This window comes from Haliotis asinina, chromosome 3 (genome assembly GCF_037392515.1).
Source record: "Haliotis asinina isolate JCU_RB_2024 chromosome 3, JCU_Hal_asi_v2, whole genome shotgun sequence".
Taxonomy (NCBI): Eukaryota; Metazoa; Mollusca; class Gastropoda; order Lepetellida; family Haliotidae; genus Haliotis; species Haliotis asinina.
In genome coordinates this window covers 41,997,610-42,019,224 of record NC_090282.1, presented here as the reverse complement: position 1 = coordinate 42,019,224, position 21,615 = coordinate 41,997,610, and the positions used below count along the sequence as shown (strand labels likewise).

At 37.5% G+C, this 21,615-nt stretch overlaps 2 protein-coding genes across 6 annotated transcripts in view; one reads left to right on the top strand and one right to left on the bottom strand.

Annotated features, from left to right (window-relative positions):
• Nucleotides 1–282: 282 nt before the first annotated feature.
• On the bottom strand, nt 283–2,350 carry LOC137276843 (cartilage acidic protein 1-like). Its single transcript, XM_067808490.1, has one exon. The coding sequence runs from the start codon at nt 2,297–2,299 to the stop codon at nt 704–706; it is 1,596 nt and encodes a 531-aa protein (XP_067664591.1). The 5' UTR covers nt 2,300–2,350; the 3' UTR covers nt 283–703.
• Nucleotides 2,351–4,274: 1,924 nt separating this feature from the next.
• The window catches only part of LOC137278038 (calmodulin-regulated spectrin-associated protein 1-like), a 60,759-nt gene continuing 43,418 nt past the window's right edge, over nt 4,275–21,615 (top strand). For all 5 annotated transcript variants that reach the window (XM_067810084.1, XM_067810083.1, XM_067810082.1 and 2 more), the window contains exon 1: nt 4,275–4,653. In XM_067810084.1, coding sequence (XP_067666185.1) covers nt 4,567–4,653 — 87 coding nt within the window. In that variant the 5' untranslated portion in view covers nt 4,275–4,566. The remainder of the gene's footprint in view (nt 4,654–21,615) is intronic.

Here is a 21,615-nt window from a genome sequence, read left to right as displayed (position 1 = left end):
AGAATTTTAGAATTTGTTTACAGTAAACCATGATTACTGTAACAAGCAACTTACAGGATCTGGTTGTCTTGCTGCTGACTTTGTTCCTGTATGTCATGACATCCCAAATGTGCAAATGTCATCAATTGTTGGACTGTTTAATCTTATTCACACATCAATAACATACAACTGGAGTACTGTTGAATGTGGAGTTAAACAGTGAAGAAATCCTTTGCCTATTACAGAGTATATACACAAACATCGTTTCTGACAGATATAATGTAGAAGTATTTGCCTCTTTTATTTGATCAGGTGATTGAGGTAGATGGTCACTGGATTAAAAGTGCTCTCCCTTCTCTCACATCAGAGAAAGCTGTTGGGCATGTATCATGTATACTACATAGTTCTTGCAAATTTCTACAAGCTTATTAACAGTTTCATCTTTTACACAATGTTCCATATTTGGATGTAAAGCTGATCATAATCACTCTTGTTCATGAAATGATGTATGTACTTGGTCAGATTTGGAATGAAAAGATAATACATGTGTTTACAAAAATTAATGTGTATGACATATCAAAGACTTTATCATGATGCAGTGCTTAACATAGTTTAAATTTGATGGACATGCTGTTCGACATTACTAAATATTGAATGATGCTAATGAAATTGTCCTCGCCTCTGACATGGATTCATTGTTTCACTGAACCTAATAATTTAGTGTTTATAGTTCTTCGCGCATCTTATGTTTTGATAATGTCACATTCACTGTCCCAGGTGTACCTGTATCTGTAGAGGGTATAAAATCTGGATGATTAATTATATGCACAGTATTTGAATCATTCTCTGTTAGCTCGCGGGAAATTTGCCTGCCATCAGGCCATGTCACATGCATTTTTTCTGGTCTGTCTTTTCCAAGTCCAAAATGAGCAACTGGTTCCATTTGACACAGGTATCCTGATCCACTGTCTATGACTGACAGCTGTTTATCGCCACTTGATGTTTCCAGGGATACTGATGCACCACGTGCAGGTGCGCCAAATTTGGTTCGAGGAACAACCCTGATCCAACCATTCTCACTGCCAATATTAGTACTGTATACACGCAGTGGCTGGGCACTGCTTTCTCCATGTGACAATAGAAGATCTAACTGTCCATCACCGTCAATATCAGCCACGCCCCCTCCAGTGCCACACCCATCCTCCTCTAATGCATCCCCAGGATTTAAAGAAGTGATTAAGGGGTATACATCTTTCCTGGGCTTTACAGTAAATAGACGATTTGGCTGCACTGATGACATTCCATATATGTTGTTGAAAAATATCTCGGATGTTCCATCATTATCAAAATCAGCCACAATGACTGTTCTTATTAAAGATGGTTCCTCTAGGGCCTCTACAGCAATATTTCTGAATTTAGTTTGGCCAGATGACTTTTCATGTATAAATACACGATGCTTTCCTTCCCAGTTTCCATAGACTATGTCAACAAGCCCATCATGGTTCAGATCAGCAATGGCCACACCTCTAACGTTCTCATTCTCATCTGCAATGCCAACAACTCCAGCCACATCAACAAAAGAACCATTTCCGAGGTTTTTAAACAGAAAATTTTCTCCTTTGTTATTTAGTTGTCTATTTCCTTCATTACCAAAAAACATGTCCATTCTCCCTTCATTATTTAGGATAGGTCCAACAACGATGCCTCTACCACCAGTTGATCGATCTATTCTTGCCTCTTTTGCAACATTCCTAACAACAATGTAACCAGTTTCTACATTATTATTCGGGTGAGATTCATCCATTTCCAGAAGTGCAAATCGACCAGTTCCAGAATCAGAATATGTTGCAATGGCAAATGCATATTTACCAGAGCCGAATCGATCTACACACGCGACTGACCGCCCTGCATAATTTTTAGCGTCCAAGCTTCTGTTAGGTTCATCTTCAAACAAATTTATATATCGACCATTTCTGTATTTAAAAAGTTTGTCGCCGTAGCTGGACTTTCCTGCATAGGCATCATTGGTGTTGAGGAAATATATTTCTTCCCGTCCATCCCCATCGATGTCGCAAGCGCAAACACCTATAGCTCTGCCTTTGGGGTCGAGAAGGCCTTTCAAAGAGCTATTGTTCTTGGCAATGTTTTGTAAAACATTCAGTTCAGCATTGTACTTCAAGACATAATTTGGTCCTGTGAAACCAGCAACAATCCATTCAATCTGACCGTCTAAATCTACATCTGCCGCTGCTACACCATAATTTCTTTGCAAAGGTTCACTCGTACTGATGTCATCCAACCACGGAAGACGACGAAACATCCCCTGTGTCTCCGCGGCACCAACAACTTGGACATGCAATATAAACACCGAACATACTTGCAACGAAGTAGACCTAAATAATGTAAACAGAACTCGGCCCAAAACTCTCGTCCACATAATGACCATTCCAAGTACACAAGTGATTTGTTATGAAACATCTACCGGCATGTGCGTGGCTTTGTTTATTTATAACAGCCATCGTCTTCCGGTAAATCTCATTGGTTGTGAAAGGATTGTTGTAAATTTGCAATCTCATAGTGGAATGGGATTCAGGCATACACTGTCAACAAGACTTTGTGTTGAATGTTCCCATCGTAGTTTTATGTCCAGTTTACTTTGTTCTGTAATATCTATGTTGTGAATGTCTTCGGTAGCAAAATATGCAAAACAGTGCAGATGTATATACTAGAATTAAATGCATTTGTCAAACTCAGACGCTTAAAATGCTTCACCTTAGGGACCGTTCATAATTTATTTGGGGAGGCGGGAGGGTGGTGGTGATTTTTATGGAGTTGAACGTACAATGTGAATGACCCATGGGCGGATCCAACGGGGTAGCAGGGGACAAATACACACACACACACACACACACACACACACTATTGTTATATGACCATTGAAGCGCCGGTGAAAATGACAAAAAGAAGTGTACAGCCCCACTATTCTCAGTAATGTGAACGCGCACACCATGTCTCAAAAAGCTGTGTCCGCCTGTGATGACCCACCCCTCAGGGTTTGATCTTCACCCTCTTACAGTAATTGGCTTTATCATACTCTGTAAAATACTACAATGAGCTGTCATTGAAAACTTGCATTATCACGTGTGATTGCTTAATCTGATTTTCACACCGTTACCCTTATTGGTATTCGAGAAAGTCTTCTATAGAAAATAAACACTTCTAATTTTATGTGTCAGAATATTTCTAAAGCCCATTTATTTAAATTAGTAGAGAACAAATATACTCAGATAAGTAAAGCTAGGTGTACACTTCGTTGTGATCAGTATAGCAATAACACGTGTGTATTGCGTGTTCAGCTAAAGATTTGTTGTGTATTCTTAATACTAAGTTTACTTGGTTTAAACATATTTTTATTCAGAAAACTGAATTTGGATTGGTAAACAAGCAACAGCTTATTTAAATACCGCTCCAATACATTATAACAGTTATATATACACAACAGCTGGAACAATGCTGAATTGCATGCAACTGTAATAATAAACACCATCAAGACCATAATGACTGACAGCTGTTAAGCTTCGTTTTAGCTTAGATTTCAATTTACGATGCCTTATTCAAATTTATCAAATCTTTTACTCAGAGTAATAAAGTTATGTAATGATTCTAGAATTTTCTGATTTGTGTGGCCACTTTCTGATTGGCTTCCATTCAAAACTGCGTGTAGGGAAAAACCGTTGTTATAGAAATACATTTGACGTCTGATTAATTCGTATTTTTTACAGCAAAATAAGTAATGAAGGACATCTTCGTTATGGTAGCCGCAACTGCATTGGGCGTTATCAGAGATGTGTCTATTTACTCTATCTGCGTTTAGGTCACTGATCCCGAGCTTGAGGCGACAATGTATTATTTGACAGAATCGATTTCCGTAGTATGTATCATAGTTTACTTTGCAAAAATATACCATAAAACGTTATTAAAGCATGTTAAAGACTCAGTCTGTGTATATCAGTGCGGAGCTGTCGTTGGAAGCTGTAAATCAATCATGAAAGCACGGTCATACCCACGGAAATATAATAAATGAACATGTACTTATGAATGAATGTTGGGATGCACCAGGACAAAATAAGTTAGTGAATCAGATAACAACTGTCGTTTCGTGATTTCCATTTATCCGACCTAACAGTCAACTGGTTTTCCCAATCCTATCTCAAACCTATAATTGCGTGAACAACGTAGACTGAAACCCAGTTTATGTTTTGGCTTTGCTGCGCATGCGTGACATTCTATCATGCGCACTTTAACGGAAGTGAATATTTCTCAGTCCATAATATTGCAATGGGCCAAGATGACTCAATTTGACAGGAATTTTTCGATAAAGATACATAGAGTGTCATCTTTTCTTTCATAATTTCAACACATCTATTTCATGTTCGCGATGATTCGGTAGTTCACATACGGATACTGATGAAATGTTTGTGGGAATCCGATTTTATTTGCCTGCAGAATGGCGCTGCTTCCATAAACAATCTGCATAAATTTGGATATGTTGCAGAGGTTCCTAGAACTAAATGAGTGACAGTAGTTATGGAATCTTCAAGTGTTCAGAGTGCCGATTACACTGACAATGATGTCATTGAAATCATCCCAACAGCAGAGTATGATTCTCAAAGGGTAAGTGAAAATCGTGGGAATGACAGACGAAAGAATGACATGCATGTGAAACATGTCACCGAATGTTGAGTGTGTAACCAACCAGTTAGCAGGTTATTGTGACATTTCGTTTTCAGTGAATGTCTCGCAAATATCAGTCTGCAGCTGAAACTGGATAATTTTAAGCCTAAGATATTTTAATCAGTTAACTATTTTAAAACCTTTTTGGCTTCTTATTATAGAATATTGAATACCTAATCAGACCAGTCAATGCGACCATTTTGTATCATACTGATTTGAACTTGATTTTACTACATATGGTACATTATACTTTGATGTTCATATCGATACAATGTGATCAACAGCATAATGGGAGCAGCAGAGGGGTAGTATCACATATGATGTTTTTCTCACGTGTGATATATAGTATTACATATCATACACATGCTTGAATAATGACATCTGTCATTTGGTGTTGAGTAACTGTTGTAATGTTTTTGTCATCACCAGTTGATGAGGTACTGATTAACTGTTTTCCTTGTTTGTTAAAGAGTAACATCACACTATTTGAATCCACACTTTCTGAATGAATTCGAGTCTGTTTGTATTATGTTTTTCGTTAAGGTACCACACTTTTACATGAAAAACCAAGCGTGTGAGATGTATGGGCTTTATGGTAACCAAATATATTGTTCATTTCCTTTCTTATATCCACGAGATACTTTCTCTTATTTCAGAAACGGAGGATTGATATTAAATGATTAAGATAATACAATTAAATTCAGAATTTCTGTGTGTAATTAGTGACAAGAGCATCTGGGTGATGAACGTCTTTTATACCATTGTAGCATGGGTTTGATGTACCTTCTAACACAGTCTTAATACAAGTAATATTAATGCAGCACATTTTCACACACGCTGACTCGCTCACACATACAGATTGTACTAAGAGGTAGGCCGCATGTGAAGAATACAGTGTAACCACTACACTACAGTGTGCGTAGTGGTCATTGCATATGCAAGGGCCAGTGTTAATTTGATTGTTTTATGTGGTATATGCTATGAGTATGATCTACTGTTCCTCATTAGTTACTTGTAACAGTGTTATCATCCCCCACCTTCTTTATTTCAGACAAAATTAATATGATATTAATGCTAATATGTATTATTCTAATTCTTTCACACTACTGTACCTAAAGATGTACAGTAACAATGAGAAATCAGTCATATGGTATGTCACAATTACATGAAAATGTATGATGACTGACTATTTGATTCAACCACATGAAAAATGACTAAGAATCTTTGTCTGGTTGATAAAGACTGATAAGCCCTGTGCTGGAGAGTGAAAAGTGGGGCAGATAGGCGGTAGTTAACACACAGTGACACACTTGTCACTTGATAGCAGTTGACTAGTGAAGTAATGATACAGCAGTGCAGTACTGTATCACAATACAAGGTCCACCTTTGCTGTACATAGATTTACAACCCCTGTATCATGATGCATCCAATACGTTTCAGTTCCTGTCATATTTGTGCAAAATTATGAATGATGACAGAAGCTGTTAACATCAGACTACACAGTTTCTCTTCTGTTTCAAGGATATTAATATGTTTTGGCCCTAACAACACCCCATTTCTAATCTCTGAAATGTGATCTAAAGTAGTGTTGTGATTAACCGTTTAAAAGAAAGAATATCAATGTGGGAATGTTAAATACCATAAGTATACAAACAGTGTTGCACCCATAGTATCAGGACTGTATTTTATCATTACTCCTCCCCTTTTGACACCAACAGTTTTATGCTAAGCCTTGAAAGATTTAATGTCAGGCCAGAAAGTTCTTTTTTCTAATTTTTTTTTATGTTTTCCCACAAATGATAGGAAGGACAGATACAAATTATTTATTAATGCTCATAAATTTCTCTTTTTAGATGAATAAAAAACATGTACAGTGTTTTGAGATAAACAAATGACTCATTCACATGTATTAATTTACCAATGTTTTTTTGCCAGTTTGAGATTTAACTATTAAAACCAGCTTTCTTTAACACTGTGATACAAGAATTATGAATTGGATTAAATCTGGTGAAAAACTATTTCTGGTATATTATAAGTAGGTAGTAAGTCGTTGATTTGAGTGGAAATCTGTTCTGTAAAGTTATGGCACTATAACCAGGGGCATAATGATCTTGTACTGTGTATCTATAGTTCAACCACTTAACTATCACATCCTATTATGCATTGGTCCAGTGATTACCTGAGGTGTTGTGGTTAATTGCTATTGTTAAGCACTCATAGCAAGGCATTGTGATTTAGTGTGTATTATCAGGTATATACAGCCAATTTTATATATGCCAATTGCTTAGTAGCATGATGCCCTGTAAAGTTGTATTTTCTGTTGTACCCATGGTGGGCTAGCATTCTAGAATATATTTATCTAACTTTCTATTTCCATATTGATCAGTCTGTTGTACAGTAAACATGTTATTGTTTCCTCTCAATCACTGAAATGACAATAATCCAGTCATTGAGGATCTGTATATTTGTAAACCACCTATCCATAAAAAATGTCAATCAAGTAGCATTAGGAGTGATTGTGAGATCATGTGAGTGCTTTACCATGTTGTGTAAGTGTAGCCCCATGGCTTCATGACTACAAAATGTGCAAAATGACTGAACACAAGCCTCTAGTCTTCTCGTTTCCTTACGTTACGAAAAAGATGGATCATCCTTTTTGTTTCAAAACAAGTTGCATGCAGGTTAGTGTTCTCAGTACAGTAATATGTGTATGAATGTTGAACAGGTTATAAGTAAGGGAACTGTAAAAGTAATTCCCAGATGTAATCTATTATTTTTTTTAATCCCATACAATACCTTCCATATGGTTGTAAGGGTGAGCTTATACACCTGGGCTTGGTATTTTTAAACCCAAGGGACTTTTAGTGCTTTATCTGTTTCACAGACCATAGAGAGCTTGAAATTAAGAACTGTTCTTAGTCACATTTGGATTTTATCTAAAAGCTGCACATTTTTAAATATGATAACTTTATTTCTGGAACCAACAGTATGTTCAGTACTAATGTACTGATTCAGTAAGTGTGAGCCATGAAAAAATGGTTACCAGACAAGCAAGACTTGCAATTGCTACACTTGATTTTCACAAATTTAATGAGAAATCATTGTATGTAGCAGCCATGTTGGCTCAAGAGAGGGTTTTGGAGTGTTTTGACTCCTCAAATTCAGTGAGGACCCCCTCTATTTTACATCTGCCCATCTATTTAACATTGGATGGGGTCCAGAAACATTATTTTCATCAGTTTGGACCCACTCAAAATTTCACCCATATCTAACATTGGTAGCAGTAGATTTATCACACTTGTCCTTATAATTATGACATAACCAAATGGAAGGAAATTTCTTTTTGTCTCTAACCTGGCAAAAAGCATAGTTATATTGCCAGTTTCTTTCACTTATCTGTTCAAATGTATCAGTTATATATATTTCTTAATAGCTATTTCATATCAGTGAATAAAGGTTTACATTGGTACATTTTAATCTTTGAAATCATCATACTGGATGCAGAGTAAATTATCACCATCCATTTTCAATATGTATGTGTATATGCTGCAATATCATGTGTTGGATAGAACTCAGTTCATGCTGTCATGCTAGTACTAGTAATAGACTGAATTTAGTATGGACTGTTGACCACATCAACACTAGCTCTGTTTGTGTGGTTTAGGTAGATAGGAGAGCCAGGTAGCTGGTCCCCAGTGTTGACCTTAATCAATCACACAGGTAAAGTAAGCCATCAACTGATCAACAGGCATTATTCATAGCCAGGTAACAATTCAGGTAGGTGTGAGGTACAGTAATACACACTCGGCAGTTTCTATGCTCAACATAGTGAGGCACACTTACATGGGTTGGCTTGATACAACTATTCCATTCATTCAAAGGGGGATAATATAAGATTTGATAGTTGTTACAAATGGCTGTCAAATTGTATTTATTATGCTCAGATACTCAACTATTCAATAATGACTTAAGTAATAAACTTTAAATGTATTTGCATGTAGCAGTTTTCCTGTGACAAAAAATAGACATGCGTATTCATTGACTTTTCTTTGCATGTTGTTCGCGATTGAGTAGGTGCACATTTCTTTACATGATCCTATGTCTGGGGTACAGGCATATGATATTCAGTACTATGTAAGAGAATTTGTTTCTTGTGTGGATTCAGATGTGTGGATTCAGAAAAAGTGTGTAGCTGCCTTGTAAGTCGTGGTTACAGGCAGGCTAATGAGGATTGGGTATTCACCATGTCTGCCTGTCCTCATAACCAGACTACAATCGATTATAGATTCATCACAATGGCTTCGTGCCAGTTTGTTTTCGTGGAAAAATGGTCACTTTGAATACTTTTGTCTGCACCATGATTAGTTGACCACGCTGATTAAGAAACAGTTTTGTAAAAATTGTGTTTTCATGATGAAATATAGTTGAAACTCAACATCACACTTTTCTACATGATAGTGTACATGATATTATGCATCATATCAGATATGAAAAAGGGCAGTGTTTTAAAGGAATTTATCAAATGCATGAACATTAAGAACTCCTCAAATTCTTCAGTTCTCAAATCCTCCCAGTTCCAGTAAGGATATGTATAAACTTCCTGTGAACAAAAACTGTAGCTATGAATAATTTACATGAGGCATGCCACAGCCCAGAATGTAGCACTTGCCCAGACCACTAAGTAGCAACTATCACGTTGTATATGGCTGTATGGCAGCACAAGGCTTTTCATAAAATGTATCGATTTGTAAAAGCCATATTCTTTCTGTCAAAGGCTGTTCTTGTAATGTCAAAGTAACTCTTTAAAGGTATTCTTTTGGTTTTCCTATCTTATGTATCCATCGTAGATATAACAAGTTGGATATTCAAGTGTAACATTCAGTCTGAAGCTTTACCGATTTTAGTTTCTGATGCGACATGTCCAAAGGCTATGCAGTAGTAAATGTTAAAGGCGTCACTAGGGCTAGGACGGGTCCAAACGTTCTACACTCACCCTCCATTACCCTTCCCTACCTGGATGCCTGATATATTGATTCCTGACATTATATTTGTGAGAAATGGCAATGTATTCTTCAGCTCTGAGGCCAAAATTTTGAGATTTTCAATATCTTATTCATCATGTTTATGTATTATATTTAAAGCAGCTGACTGTAAATAATGTCTAAGTCTTCAAAGACAATACAACCTTTTCATCTTAAACGAATGCTATGTTATGTTGTTTAATGTATTAGTAACATGATCATAATGGGTTGGGGTACTGAAGGGTTATTCACGTCCAACTGATAACCCACCCATACAAGGTATCCAGGTTACCAATTCCAGTCATGGTGCCCACAGAACTAAGACATGCCCAAGATTTAGAAACTGTTTAACATTCACATTTGACCTTATTTGGATGCAAGTAGTATGGCATCTAAGGACAACTGACAAAACCCTTTTGTTGCAGCTTGCATCATGTTGTAATGCCTATTTAAACACTGACACATTGTAACATGATATGCATATATGTTACCTATGGATGCCACAATACAGATGATACAATTATCGATACATTAAAAACTGTATCGGTATTTAGTTTTGAAAGTGTCAGTTTAGATATGTTTATGTAAAATTTCAGTCTTGCAATTGTTTCATGTTTCCTGATGTTCTGATAGTGTTATATGATTATTTTTCATGCACAAAGATAGGAAATTAGAATTTTATAATCTGTGAATAAAAAGTGTTTATCTTTTCATCCACAGTTATTCAATATAGAGTACTGATGTTCAAAATGTAGTTGAATTTACGCAATAATGCAGCAAAAGTAGGTATCATGATACGTATTGAGTCATGACATTGGTATCATGATACATATCGATTCATGAAACATTGTGACGTCCCTAATGTTTCTGTTTGAATCCTTTTTAATCAAAGTTTTCCTGTTTACCAGAAATTGGTCCTGACAGTATTAGTTTTACCATGATTAGATTCTTGTTTCCATTTAAATAGGTTTTTTTTATGAGCCAGTGAACAAGAAAAGGAGTGTCCTTGGTGTTTATGTCGTGCATCATTCAGTCACAGACAGTTGTTTTGGTGTAGAATTTGCATACTTCCTACATGTGCACTAGTCCAAAGAAGTCAGAGTCTAATTTCCTGACAACTGATGCTGTAAAGTCCAGCAGTTTAATTTACCAGGTGGGCATGCTTTAACCCACCCATATACATGTCAGCTCCTAGGCAACTGTAAAACTGGAATTCACATTCAAACAGCAAGGCTGACCTAATACAGTATGGGATGTTTGAACTTGTATATCTCACAGCTATATGAACAAATATGGTAGCATGGGATGAGTTGAGTTTAGTGTTGATGGTTCCTGTGACAGCAGGGACAACTGTATTAGTCACAGCATGGATGGGGATGATACCACTCGATGTACTGTATCAACAGTTCAAATAAAGGAGTTTACTGGGTTGGTGGTGACGCAAGTTAAATTACCTGGGCAACACAGGTGCAGGAATTCCTGATGTTATTGTGGAAAAAGGTGGGAATTCAGTTAGGGCATGCTTATCCTCATCTGGTGATGACAGTTGGCTTTTTGGATATTAGTGTTGGACCATCATGAACAAAGAGATGTACAGTGAGGTAGATATTTGTTTTCTGTTGTGTATGGAATGTGAGTTGGACTCTGACTGTGTGAACTGTAATGTCCTTGTCTAGTAAGGATTGTGTGGTAGCCTAGTGGTTGAAGCATGTACTAGTCAAGTTAAAGACCCAGGTTCAATTCCCCACATAGATACAATGTGTGAAAACCATTCCTGGTGTCATCTGCAGTGATTTTGCTGGAATATTGCTAAAACGTCTGAAAACCATAATCACTCACTAACTTCTGCAATGGGTCATCATTAGTTCATACAGTTGACTTAACATAAATGCCTTTTATAGCTTTTTACATATTCGATCTTGTTGAATGCAGTTTAATCAAGAAACAAAATGCCATTTATTTAAAGTAAGATATATGGTTTTGGTGAAATCTCGTGTTTCTTGTCTGTTTTAAGCAAGCTGCATGTCTTAAAGTGCTGAAAAAGCTACATGTTTTTAATAAATGTACACAATACACGAGTGTTTCAAATATAGGAATACAATACAACTGATGATGTCATGCAATATTGAAGAGGAAGACTTAGTCAAGTATACAGAGGAGGGAGCTATGACATGACTCTCATCAGCTGCTGATCAGTCAAATAGAATTTGCAAGTAATAATGCTACATTTGCTTGATTGGACATGTTGAAAGTGCAAGATATTTGCAGATGAATCATTTCAGTTTTTCAGTAGACCTCAATAATTCTTCAGTAGCCAGTAGTGCCAGCCTTCACTTCTGAATTTGACTGTCTCTGAATTAGCCTGTAACATCTTCAGCATCAATTGCTGTATTTGAACATTTCTGAAAGGCTCTTCTGTTTAAGCATTTATTCTGGATATGAATTTTCTTCTGCTCAATTACAAACTCAATTATATTCATTTGTAATTTTGAATAGCCATCAAGTCAGTTTACGTGTTAGAAAATGATATGTCAATAATATGATCTTCTTGTATTGGACAAGACATGCTGCTGTTCAGCAGCATTACTATCACTGGGTAATCTCAACTTGAAGCCTTGATGGCATTGGCTGAAAAAGGAATCCATTTAAGCGACAGACACAGGAATATTTGTGTGTTTTTTTGTGTGAAGATGAGCGTGAGAGACTAGACTGAGGCTGTGCATCACATGGTCCGTCCTCTGAATCATCCTGCCCAGCCAGATGGTTAAAAACTTTTTTGTCTGCTTCCTACACCCTTAGACCTCTGGGAAAGTTTGTAACCCGATCTCCCCTGTTATACAGCGATGTGAAGGAAAGTGCACACATGTGCTTCATGTGTGAGAATGCATTTCACATGAAGGGACCATCTCATGCTTAGCACTTACCCAAACATCAAAGAACATTAATTATTACTATGGAGTAGATAAACCTGTTTGACATTGTACTAGTATGTTTCTTTGTGTTCCAGGTATTAATGTCAGTATTTAAATTATTGTAAAGGTTTGCAGATTGGGATAAAAAATATATTAAATGTTTTTGCAATGATCCCTTGGTGCCATGCGTTACTTTCCACTTCATCTGCACTTTGCGTTCCTAGTTTAGCATTCAGGCTTAATATGTAATGTGAATGAAAGTAAAAAGGTAACTAGCACTGAACTCATTTAAGTTGAAATAAAAACCCTCAGTTTTCCTAATCCTCAAATTAGTATCATATTTCATTTTTGAAGAAAGGGAGGCAACTCATCCAGGTATCTGTCCTTATACTGGGGCACTGTTAGTCATGTAATGCTATCGTCTGAGATACACTTTATGAGCATTATGCATTACATGAAAAGTTACGGAGGCTCGTATGCCTTTTGATGCAGAGGTGGTAGAAAGACCATAGCACTATCTAAAACCTCAAATGAAAATGTTTGTTTGATAGCAACACCATGATGGCTGTGGATTGTTGATAAATGTCGCCTACAAATAGTCATATTGATGAGGAAAGCTTGGATCTTCCGTGTCAAGTAAGTAATGCTTTGCGTATTTGTGTGAAAGATGTAAGAAGGGGATGTTAAATAGATTTTATCAGTTATCTTATTGATGTACATTGTGATCTTCTCAGAGAGGAGATCCTCCCGAGATAGTTGTGTCTCTACGTGGTATGTATGGTAGTCCAGCAGTTAGGATGATGGGTTCAGGTTATTGAGAGTGCTATTTTGAGATGTTTCTCTTGTGGCTTGTCTTAGGGTAATTCTGTCTTCATCAGTTGTTTTTGAAAACCTAGAATGTTGTAATTGTTGTCTTGCAGTACTTATGGTACAGTCCATAATGAAATTGTAAAGATTAATAAGTCTTTCTTTGTTGTGTTGATATAGGCATTCCTCTCATGAGGGCACTTTCAGCTGTACCTATACAGTTTCCAGTGGGTTTTTAACAAACAAATTATAGATGAATATTGAAGTATGCCCTTATAAATGACGCATTTTGTTTACAGTAGGTCTGTAGATAAACATCCTGATGGAAGGACTCATGTATTATTTTATAACAGTGTCCACTCTTTTCTTCAATATATCAATAATTAGAAATTAGCAAAGTTAGCCATCCGCTGTGTGTCCATTAGATGTAGCTAAATACAGCTTTGAAATCCATTATGGCAGCTGGCAAAACTGAGGCAGTACAGGCCTGTCTGTATTGGGCCCTTGGAGATTGGGTCTGACTGTGTCCATGCTGGTATATGGACAATAAGTGTCATTCCCTGAAGGGTGGAGGTGTGTGCATAGCCTGGCCAGGTTATTAGCTGTGCAGTCCTGTAGTCACTGTTGTGGGGATATAGCATGAACTGTGGATGAAGCCATGACAGTTTGTTGTTGAGGAGAAGTAAAGTAAACAGTTTAAGTTATGACTCACTCAAAAACATATTCCATAATAAGGTCTGACACCTTTCAACACGTTTCAGAAGTAATAGTGTAATCCTAGTGTATATAGTGTGCCAGTAATTCAGAACAGACATGTTCCTTCATGGTACTACAGCAATGCTCCATGGTGATGCTGCGGTTAAATTTTAAGATTTCAAAACTGTCAATATGTTTCAAATAAATGGCTGGTGCATTCATTATAGAATCTGTGTTCTTGATCAAGTTCATGTTGAACATTTTTGTATATTGTAGTTCAGAAGGTAGCATGGAAGTCTAGATTTTGTGTCCAGAATCAGATGTTAAATGATTTCAGAGGCTGCTAGATATTGTTTCTGAAGCAAACCTGAGGATTCTTGGCACCTCCAAGTTCTAACACTGTTTCATGTCCTTTTCAACAGTTGTTCAACATCTATATCTGTGTATATCAATGACCCATGAGTCACCCTATACACAAGATGACTCAATAACGCATTATACTCCAACATGATGGGTTCTTTTAGATGCAGTAGACATAGGTACATTCCAAACATTGAATCAGTGATTGACCGGAATTCCAATGTTGTGTAAACCTTGGTTTATACCCACACTGTAAAGTGTGTCATTACAACAGTGTAGACTAGCTCTGATCAGACACTGAGTGCTTTGATTACACAGGTGAATCTACACCCTTTCCACCTGAGACAGGTTGATAGATTAACAACGGGATAAAAGATGATCGTTTCCTTGTTTGCTAGAAACATGAAGAAGGCTCCCCACTTGCCCAAGGTAGATGTATAAACTCACAGCACAAAACCCTTTTTTATCACATACCTCTGCCAACAGAGTTGGTATCACCAGGATTTGGCTATGTAAACTGAACCAGCGTTTATAAATAGGCTACAGGTCTTTCACTTATTTAAGGACTATGTGCAAACTTGTTTTTTCTGAGACTTGTCAACACCAAGCGTCTGCAAGTATGTCCAATGTGTAGCCAGTGCATGTGTAGCCTGGTCACACACTTTTGTCAGCGTGAGGAGATAGGTGACAGCAATTGATGATTGGAATGTGCTAGCTCAAGTGCTTTTTCTTCTATGAGGCTTTGTGTTCTGTTAAATGAAGAAAATAACACTTTGTGTTTGTTTCCCCTGCCTGCTGCTTGGAAAAATAAAACCGAACCAAAATACATTTACATGACATGATTTGTCTGATACAGGTTTGAGCTCTTTTTTCGCACATCTTTGTTGTTTTGTGGTAAATGGGTGCACTGTAGGTGGCTTGTACTAAAAGCACCTGATCTTATGATTGGGTTTTCTTGATGCTTGTTCAGGGTGACAAGCTCCTGGAAGTGTCACAGGATTTAATATTAACATATTTCTGCTAGTTCATAACTGTTAAAATTTAGGTCTACTAGTTCAAGACTAGTGAAATTCAGTTAGTACCAGTAAAAATAAGCAAAATTACTCTAGGTTCTAACCACTGGATTCTGTGATTCACTGTTACTTGTATTACTCAAAGGTCAGCTTGACATTTTGCCATAATGCAGACTATAACATCAAACACAGTAACCCAGGATACTTTAATTAACTAACCTGTTGAAGTTCTCTACATCAGGTACATGATTGACAGCTATACATTTATTGGGCCAATTAAAGGCTAAATTCACATTCTTAACATTGGAGCTGCTGTAGGCTCATGCTAAGTTTCATGAGCAGTCAAATGAAATGACAATTAGGTGCCTGACTCTAAGGGTGTGGGTTTGAATCCTAGATGTGATAGAATGGTGTTTGTCATAATCGTGAGTTAGTGAGTGATTTAAGTTTTAAGCAGATTAATGTATTATTCCAGCACTGTCATGGCAGGGAAACAATAAAAATGAGTTTCACACATGTACCCGTGTGCAAAATTAAACCCTGGTCTTTGAAGTGACTTGGAAAAAGCTTCAACCACTAGCTACGCTAACCCCCATGATGAGTTATACCAATACAATTCGGTAGTCTTGTTGTAAAGGATTCTGCTTATCATGTAGAACCCCTGATTTGATACTGAATTAAATATGATGTTTCAAGTCCTTTTCTAGTGTTCCCAGCCACCATATTGGATGAATATTAAAAGGGCCCTAAGACCATAGTCATTCACTCACTTTGAACTTTAAAGAGAAACCTCTGTGTGCTGGATGACACAGCACCATATCAGCAGTACTTGGTTCCCCTAAGATATCACAGAGCAGCTTCATCTTCATCTATTGTGATGGGATTGCCTTGTCATGCATGCATACTTGTCATCAACTAAGTCAGACTTAATTACTTCTCTGTTCTGTGTTGAAAAACATGTGTTCCTTGCTTTTTAGCTCATGTCAGGAAAGACAAAAATAAGCTCAACATTTCAGTACATTTCCTTACTATTTGCTGATAAGATTCGAGACCAGATGTGGTTCATTTTGAAACAAAGTCGTGAACAATGTGCAACAAACCAGATCTGGAAGAGACAGTCAGACATGTAAGTGGTTAGTTGTTGGGAAGGCTGTCCAATATACACTAGCTTTATTATGCTGCAAGAAATTTTGTCATTTGTAAACAAAGTACTTCTGAATGACTGCTACGATTCATAGTAGGTTTTCTTAGTGGTGTCAGTTGCTTTCCGCAGCCTAATGCATCACTGATCACAGAGAAAGGATTCACCTCAAAATAGGCTGAACATGATCTTCAAGTTCATGGGCCCATGTCTGGAAATGATGTTGAGAAAGTTCAGTATATTTTGAGACATCGTGAAGTGACTCATTTTTTGTACATGTGTTATGTTTAGGATTGTACTTTCTTAGTAAATTGCAGATTCTAGTACTTACGTTGGGTTCCGTCCCATCCGAGAATTCGAACCTACAACCTTCCAGCACCTTATCACCAGTACACAAAAATCAGACCCCTTCCCTGCTCAGCCATTGTGGCTCCCACAATGTGATAGATAACTAATATTCACCAAACTATATCAATATATCGTTCTGTCTGATATGAAAAGAAAGAAAATGCTGTGCTTTTCTTTGGTTATTAATGTGATTCCAATTAATTCCCAGATAATTACTTCATCCTTTAAGTGTCAGTAGGCATATTTACCCATGAGTCCAAACCCCAAGCAAATTACAGTTCTATTTAGTTGAGTTAGCTTAGCAGATATCAGTCACGTCTGGACTATTAACCTCGAGAGCAAAAACTGTAAACAATGGTGTTATTGTTATCTTCAATGTACATAAAAGTGGTAAATAAGTATATCTTCAAGGGAATTCTGCAGATGGGTAGCCTTGTGCAAGTCTCCAAGACAGTAATGCTTAGTTTAAATCATGGTTTCTTGATTATTTAAATAGTAAAAACAATTTGATCCTGGAACTGTACTGGTTGCATACGTTGGCATATTATAAGGATAGAATTACTGTACATCCAAGGACCTATCATTATTCAGACTTGGAGCAAGGCTGGTTGCAAGTGGTGCTAGAGTCTCAGAACCCCCATAAATCTGACAAGCACCACTTGACTTTCATGTTTAATTTCAATAGTCAGAAGCTGTTTCACACATTGATTAACTCCCTTTGCAATATGGACTCAGTCCACAACATTTATGAAGATCAAATAATATATGCTTGGAGCTGCTCTTGTTCAAAACATGTATTTACCATTAGAAATAGCTATTTGGAAGGATGTCCACAATGCTGTCTCCAGTCTAGATACCTGATATTTATGTCTGACATGAACACCAGTTTGTCTATCATTGATCCCTCATGAGGAACCTGTCAGCCATGCCTACAGTGAACTGTTTTTATTTATCTCAACCATCAAGAACCTGCAAAAGAAAGGAGACAAGTGTGTTTTTGTCCATCTCTGTTTGTGGCTTGCTAAGACGAAGACTTGGGAATAAACAGTTCAGTAAAATCTATTCATATCGTCATTCCTGACTTGAGTTACATTTTGGATTAGGAAAGCTTGTTGCTTCCGCTTGACATGTGTCATTCATGCAAGGAAACTCTGATGACTTGCTTTTTGAGAGCACACAAAGGTGTCCATTCAAATGTTGGGCATCCTGTGAAGCTTGGTGTATTTGAGTAAGGCCTGTTTTGAATATTTATTGTTTGTGTTGATGTATAAGGGGAATACAGTGAGGAGGTCTCACCTGTAGAGCTGTTTGGGGATGCCATGGACCTCCTGATCTCTAGACTTTGCTTCAACATGCTGTTTATAGAAGCTTGTTCGGGATGATAGACAAATACAAACTTAGAGCACTCTTAAATGAGTGAACAATTGGTTGATTCGCACATTTATCCTGCAAGAATATGAATAACGATGAAAATTTATGAAAGCCATTGTCGCATTTGCAAATTGCATTCCTCATTGGATTCTGGTGACTTCAATTCAAGATGTGCTTGTTCACTAGTGACAGTATTTTTAGTAGAACTGGTGACTAAAACAGTGTTTTTATCTGACATTGAAGATCTGTGAATATATTGAGATTGACGTCATTCTCAACATGAAAACAGTAATAAGGATGTTTAGGGTGCATATTCTAGCTGTAGTACTTTTATTAGAGATGGCATAACACTTGTTATGGGATCGATGAGATTGAACTTTAGAAAGTCAGGAAAAACTCATTGTGCTTTTGGAATGGAAATGCCTGAGGGTTGGCATTCGTATTTACTGTCAAGAAAGACACATTCCTCCGTAGGACATATTTGACAGCCTGCATGATTGGTTTTTCTCGTTATACATAAACAGTTGATGACAAAGTTTTGCTGAGACTGCCTTGCATGAAGGTCATCTTGTCTTGTTGAGGATGATATTTCAGACAGCTATCTGAACTTGTTCATTAGGGATCTTGTGTTTAGTTCAAAGTTGGAAAAAGGCCATTTTTGCTAGGACACTACACTTCCTCTCACGATAATATGACTGAACAGGTCATGTGGAAGATGGTGCTGATAATGTAGATAAATATTAGATTTTAATCCGATATGGTTTTTAACATTTATGTTTCCAAACTGGATCTACAACGAAGCAAGTACCACCTGCCAGACTGTGACTAACCTTCCAGTTGGTTAGATGCCAGAGGACTTCCTCCAAGTATTTATTATTGACAACAGTCTGACCCTACAACAAGATATTTGGATGATGACCAAAGCTCATCCATTGATCTAAATTCACACTCTTGGAAACTGTGATCGTGTGAGGTCATAATGAAACATTCCAACCTAGAGGTAGATCAATTGATCCTGTGCTGGAAAATTAATATTGTATTAATGAAACAATATTCTGCTTTGGCACGATTACATCATTGTCAGACGACTGAGTACAGACCCATCCACTCCATCGACCTACGTTCATGTTCAGTGAGGCACATGATGTGGATTATGTAGAAAGATGTTGTGATATAATGTGGAGACATTTGAAGCACATACCTGTTGGACAGTGAGTGGTTGTTTCTCAACTTTCCACCTTATTGATCCGTGTGGGGCAAGAGATAATGTTATTTCTTGCTGAGTCAGCGAGTACAGACTGTCTGAGACCAGGTTGACGAATCAGCATTACCAAGAACCAGGATCCTGGAGAGGTTCACTCTGACTCTGGTGTCTACTAATGAGTATTTCCTACTGAGGTCAATGTGAACCAGAGTAATATGAGAATGACTGGATCAACATTAGATGTACTCTCAGCTCACTGAAACTCTTGTTTGTCATGAAATTGGTGGCAGGTACCAGTGTGTGAGACTGGATATTTTGTAACCAGTGCTTTCTTGTCAAAGACTGCCTCAACTGCTGCACCTGTGTGTTACCTGGCTTGGAGTGTCATGGGATTACTGGACATATTTTGCATGCACACATGCTGTATGTGGATGAGTATAATCACTGAGATTGGTAATGTGCAAGTGGATTGGTGCGGTGCACAATGCTTGTAATCTAGGTGTTGGAACCACCCTGTTGTTAAATGTACAACAGGATTGTACAGTGTCAGCGAGGACAGAGGATCAGCATTGAGTAACTTAATGATGTTGTTGTAAGTGGAGTGTATATCCAAGCCTGATGTAACTGCTGTTGCACCAAGTGATAGGCAGAGCACAGGTAGGAGGGACAGTGTTTATAGGAGACCAGGTATTTGATTTTGTGTTGACATCCTAGCTGTGAAGTACCAGTATGTTGTGAGACATGGATCAGTATGAGAACCACATAGCTTTTTAAGAAATCTGTGTTCTTAAATCATTATTGCTCAAAGACAGCTAAACAAAACAAAATCAGAAGTAATTTTGCTAGTGCAGTGATATTGCTAGAGATTGATGTGACATCAGTGTATCATTGCCAAGTGTAAATACATTCTTTTGACATTGTTGAGAACAATCAGTGTCCTAGGAATTTAACCAGTTTGAAACTGAAATCGCTAATTATAGCAATTGGAAGTGTCTTTGAAGCAATATATAGATCCAACTAGGATTATATTTATCACATTGATAAGATGCAGCGTACTTGGTGATTATTGATAATGGAGAGTATGTGCTGCTAGCCATGTTGACAGAGGGCTGTCTTATCACCTACCTGTGCAGGTTCAGGTAGACACTGTGTTGTGAATCTCCTGAATCACATCCTACAGATAACGGTGAGACACACAGGGTCAGAAAGAGTGCAGGGTTTTCACTTCATCATGGGCATGTGTTGAATGGGAGTTGATCCGTGACATGTTTCAGTCAGGGCATAGGGAGCAGGTTAGAGCCTCCTGGTGACAGTCGATGTCTCTTCAATCAAGATGAATCTCCACAGCCGCAGGCTAGATGGTGAATAGTACCTACTTTGACTGGCTGAGACACTTTCAATGCTTTAATAATCAGCGTGACACAGATTTCGTTTTTATTACTGTGGAAAGTGAAAGTGGAGAGTGACGCGTGCTGAGAACTACCTGGAGTCAGTGTTGATATTTTCTTTGAAAAGTTCAGTGTTTTGTGACTTTAGACATCCAAACTGCTGAACTTTCAATCTTGAATCACCCTCATCTTTGACTTCTTAAGCGTGATAATTTTGCCTTACAAAGTAACTGACAGTTTATGACAATCAGTCGTATGGAAGATGGATATCTTGAGGGTGATTATAAAAGAGGACTTTAAGTTTCGTTGTGTGAAAACCTTTGATAGTTCTCTTCACATTTATCATCATGGACCAAACGACACACTGCAATACAACATGCTACACTACAGTGGGTGATGTGCTGAAAACTTCCTTTTGTCATGTTTGTGTGTGGAGCTGAAGGCTTTTCAGGAGAGGATACTTTATGAATAATTTTTATTGTGCTTTGACAAGAGACTTTTATTTGACACCTTACATTCATGTGGTTTTCTTGCGAGACATCAAGATAGTTTTGTGTCTATTAGCATCGTGCACAAGTAGATGAACTTCCCAGTGCAGACATGGGCTGATGAATTACGACGTCAGGTTTCCTGTGTTGTCA

Bases quoted from the DNA above. Each gene is read 5' to 3' on its own strand.
- LOC137276843 (XM_067808490.1), bottom strand. From the start codon at position 2,299: ATGTTTCGTCGTCTTCCGTGGTTGGATGACATCAGTACGAGTGAACCT.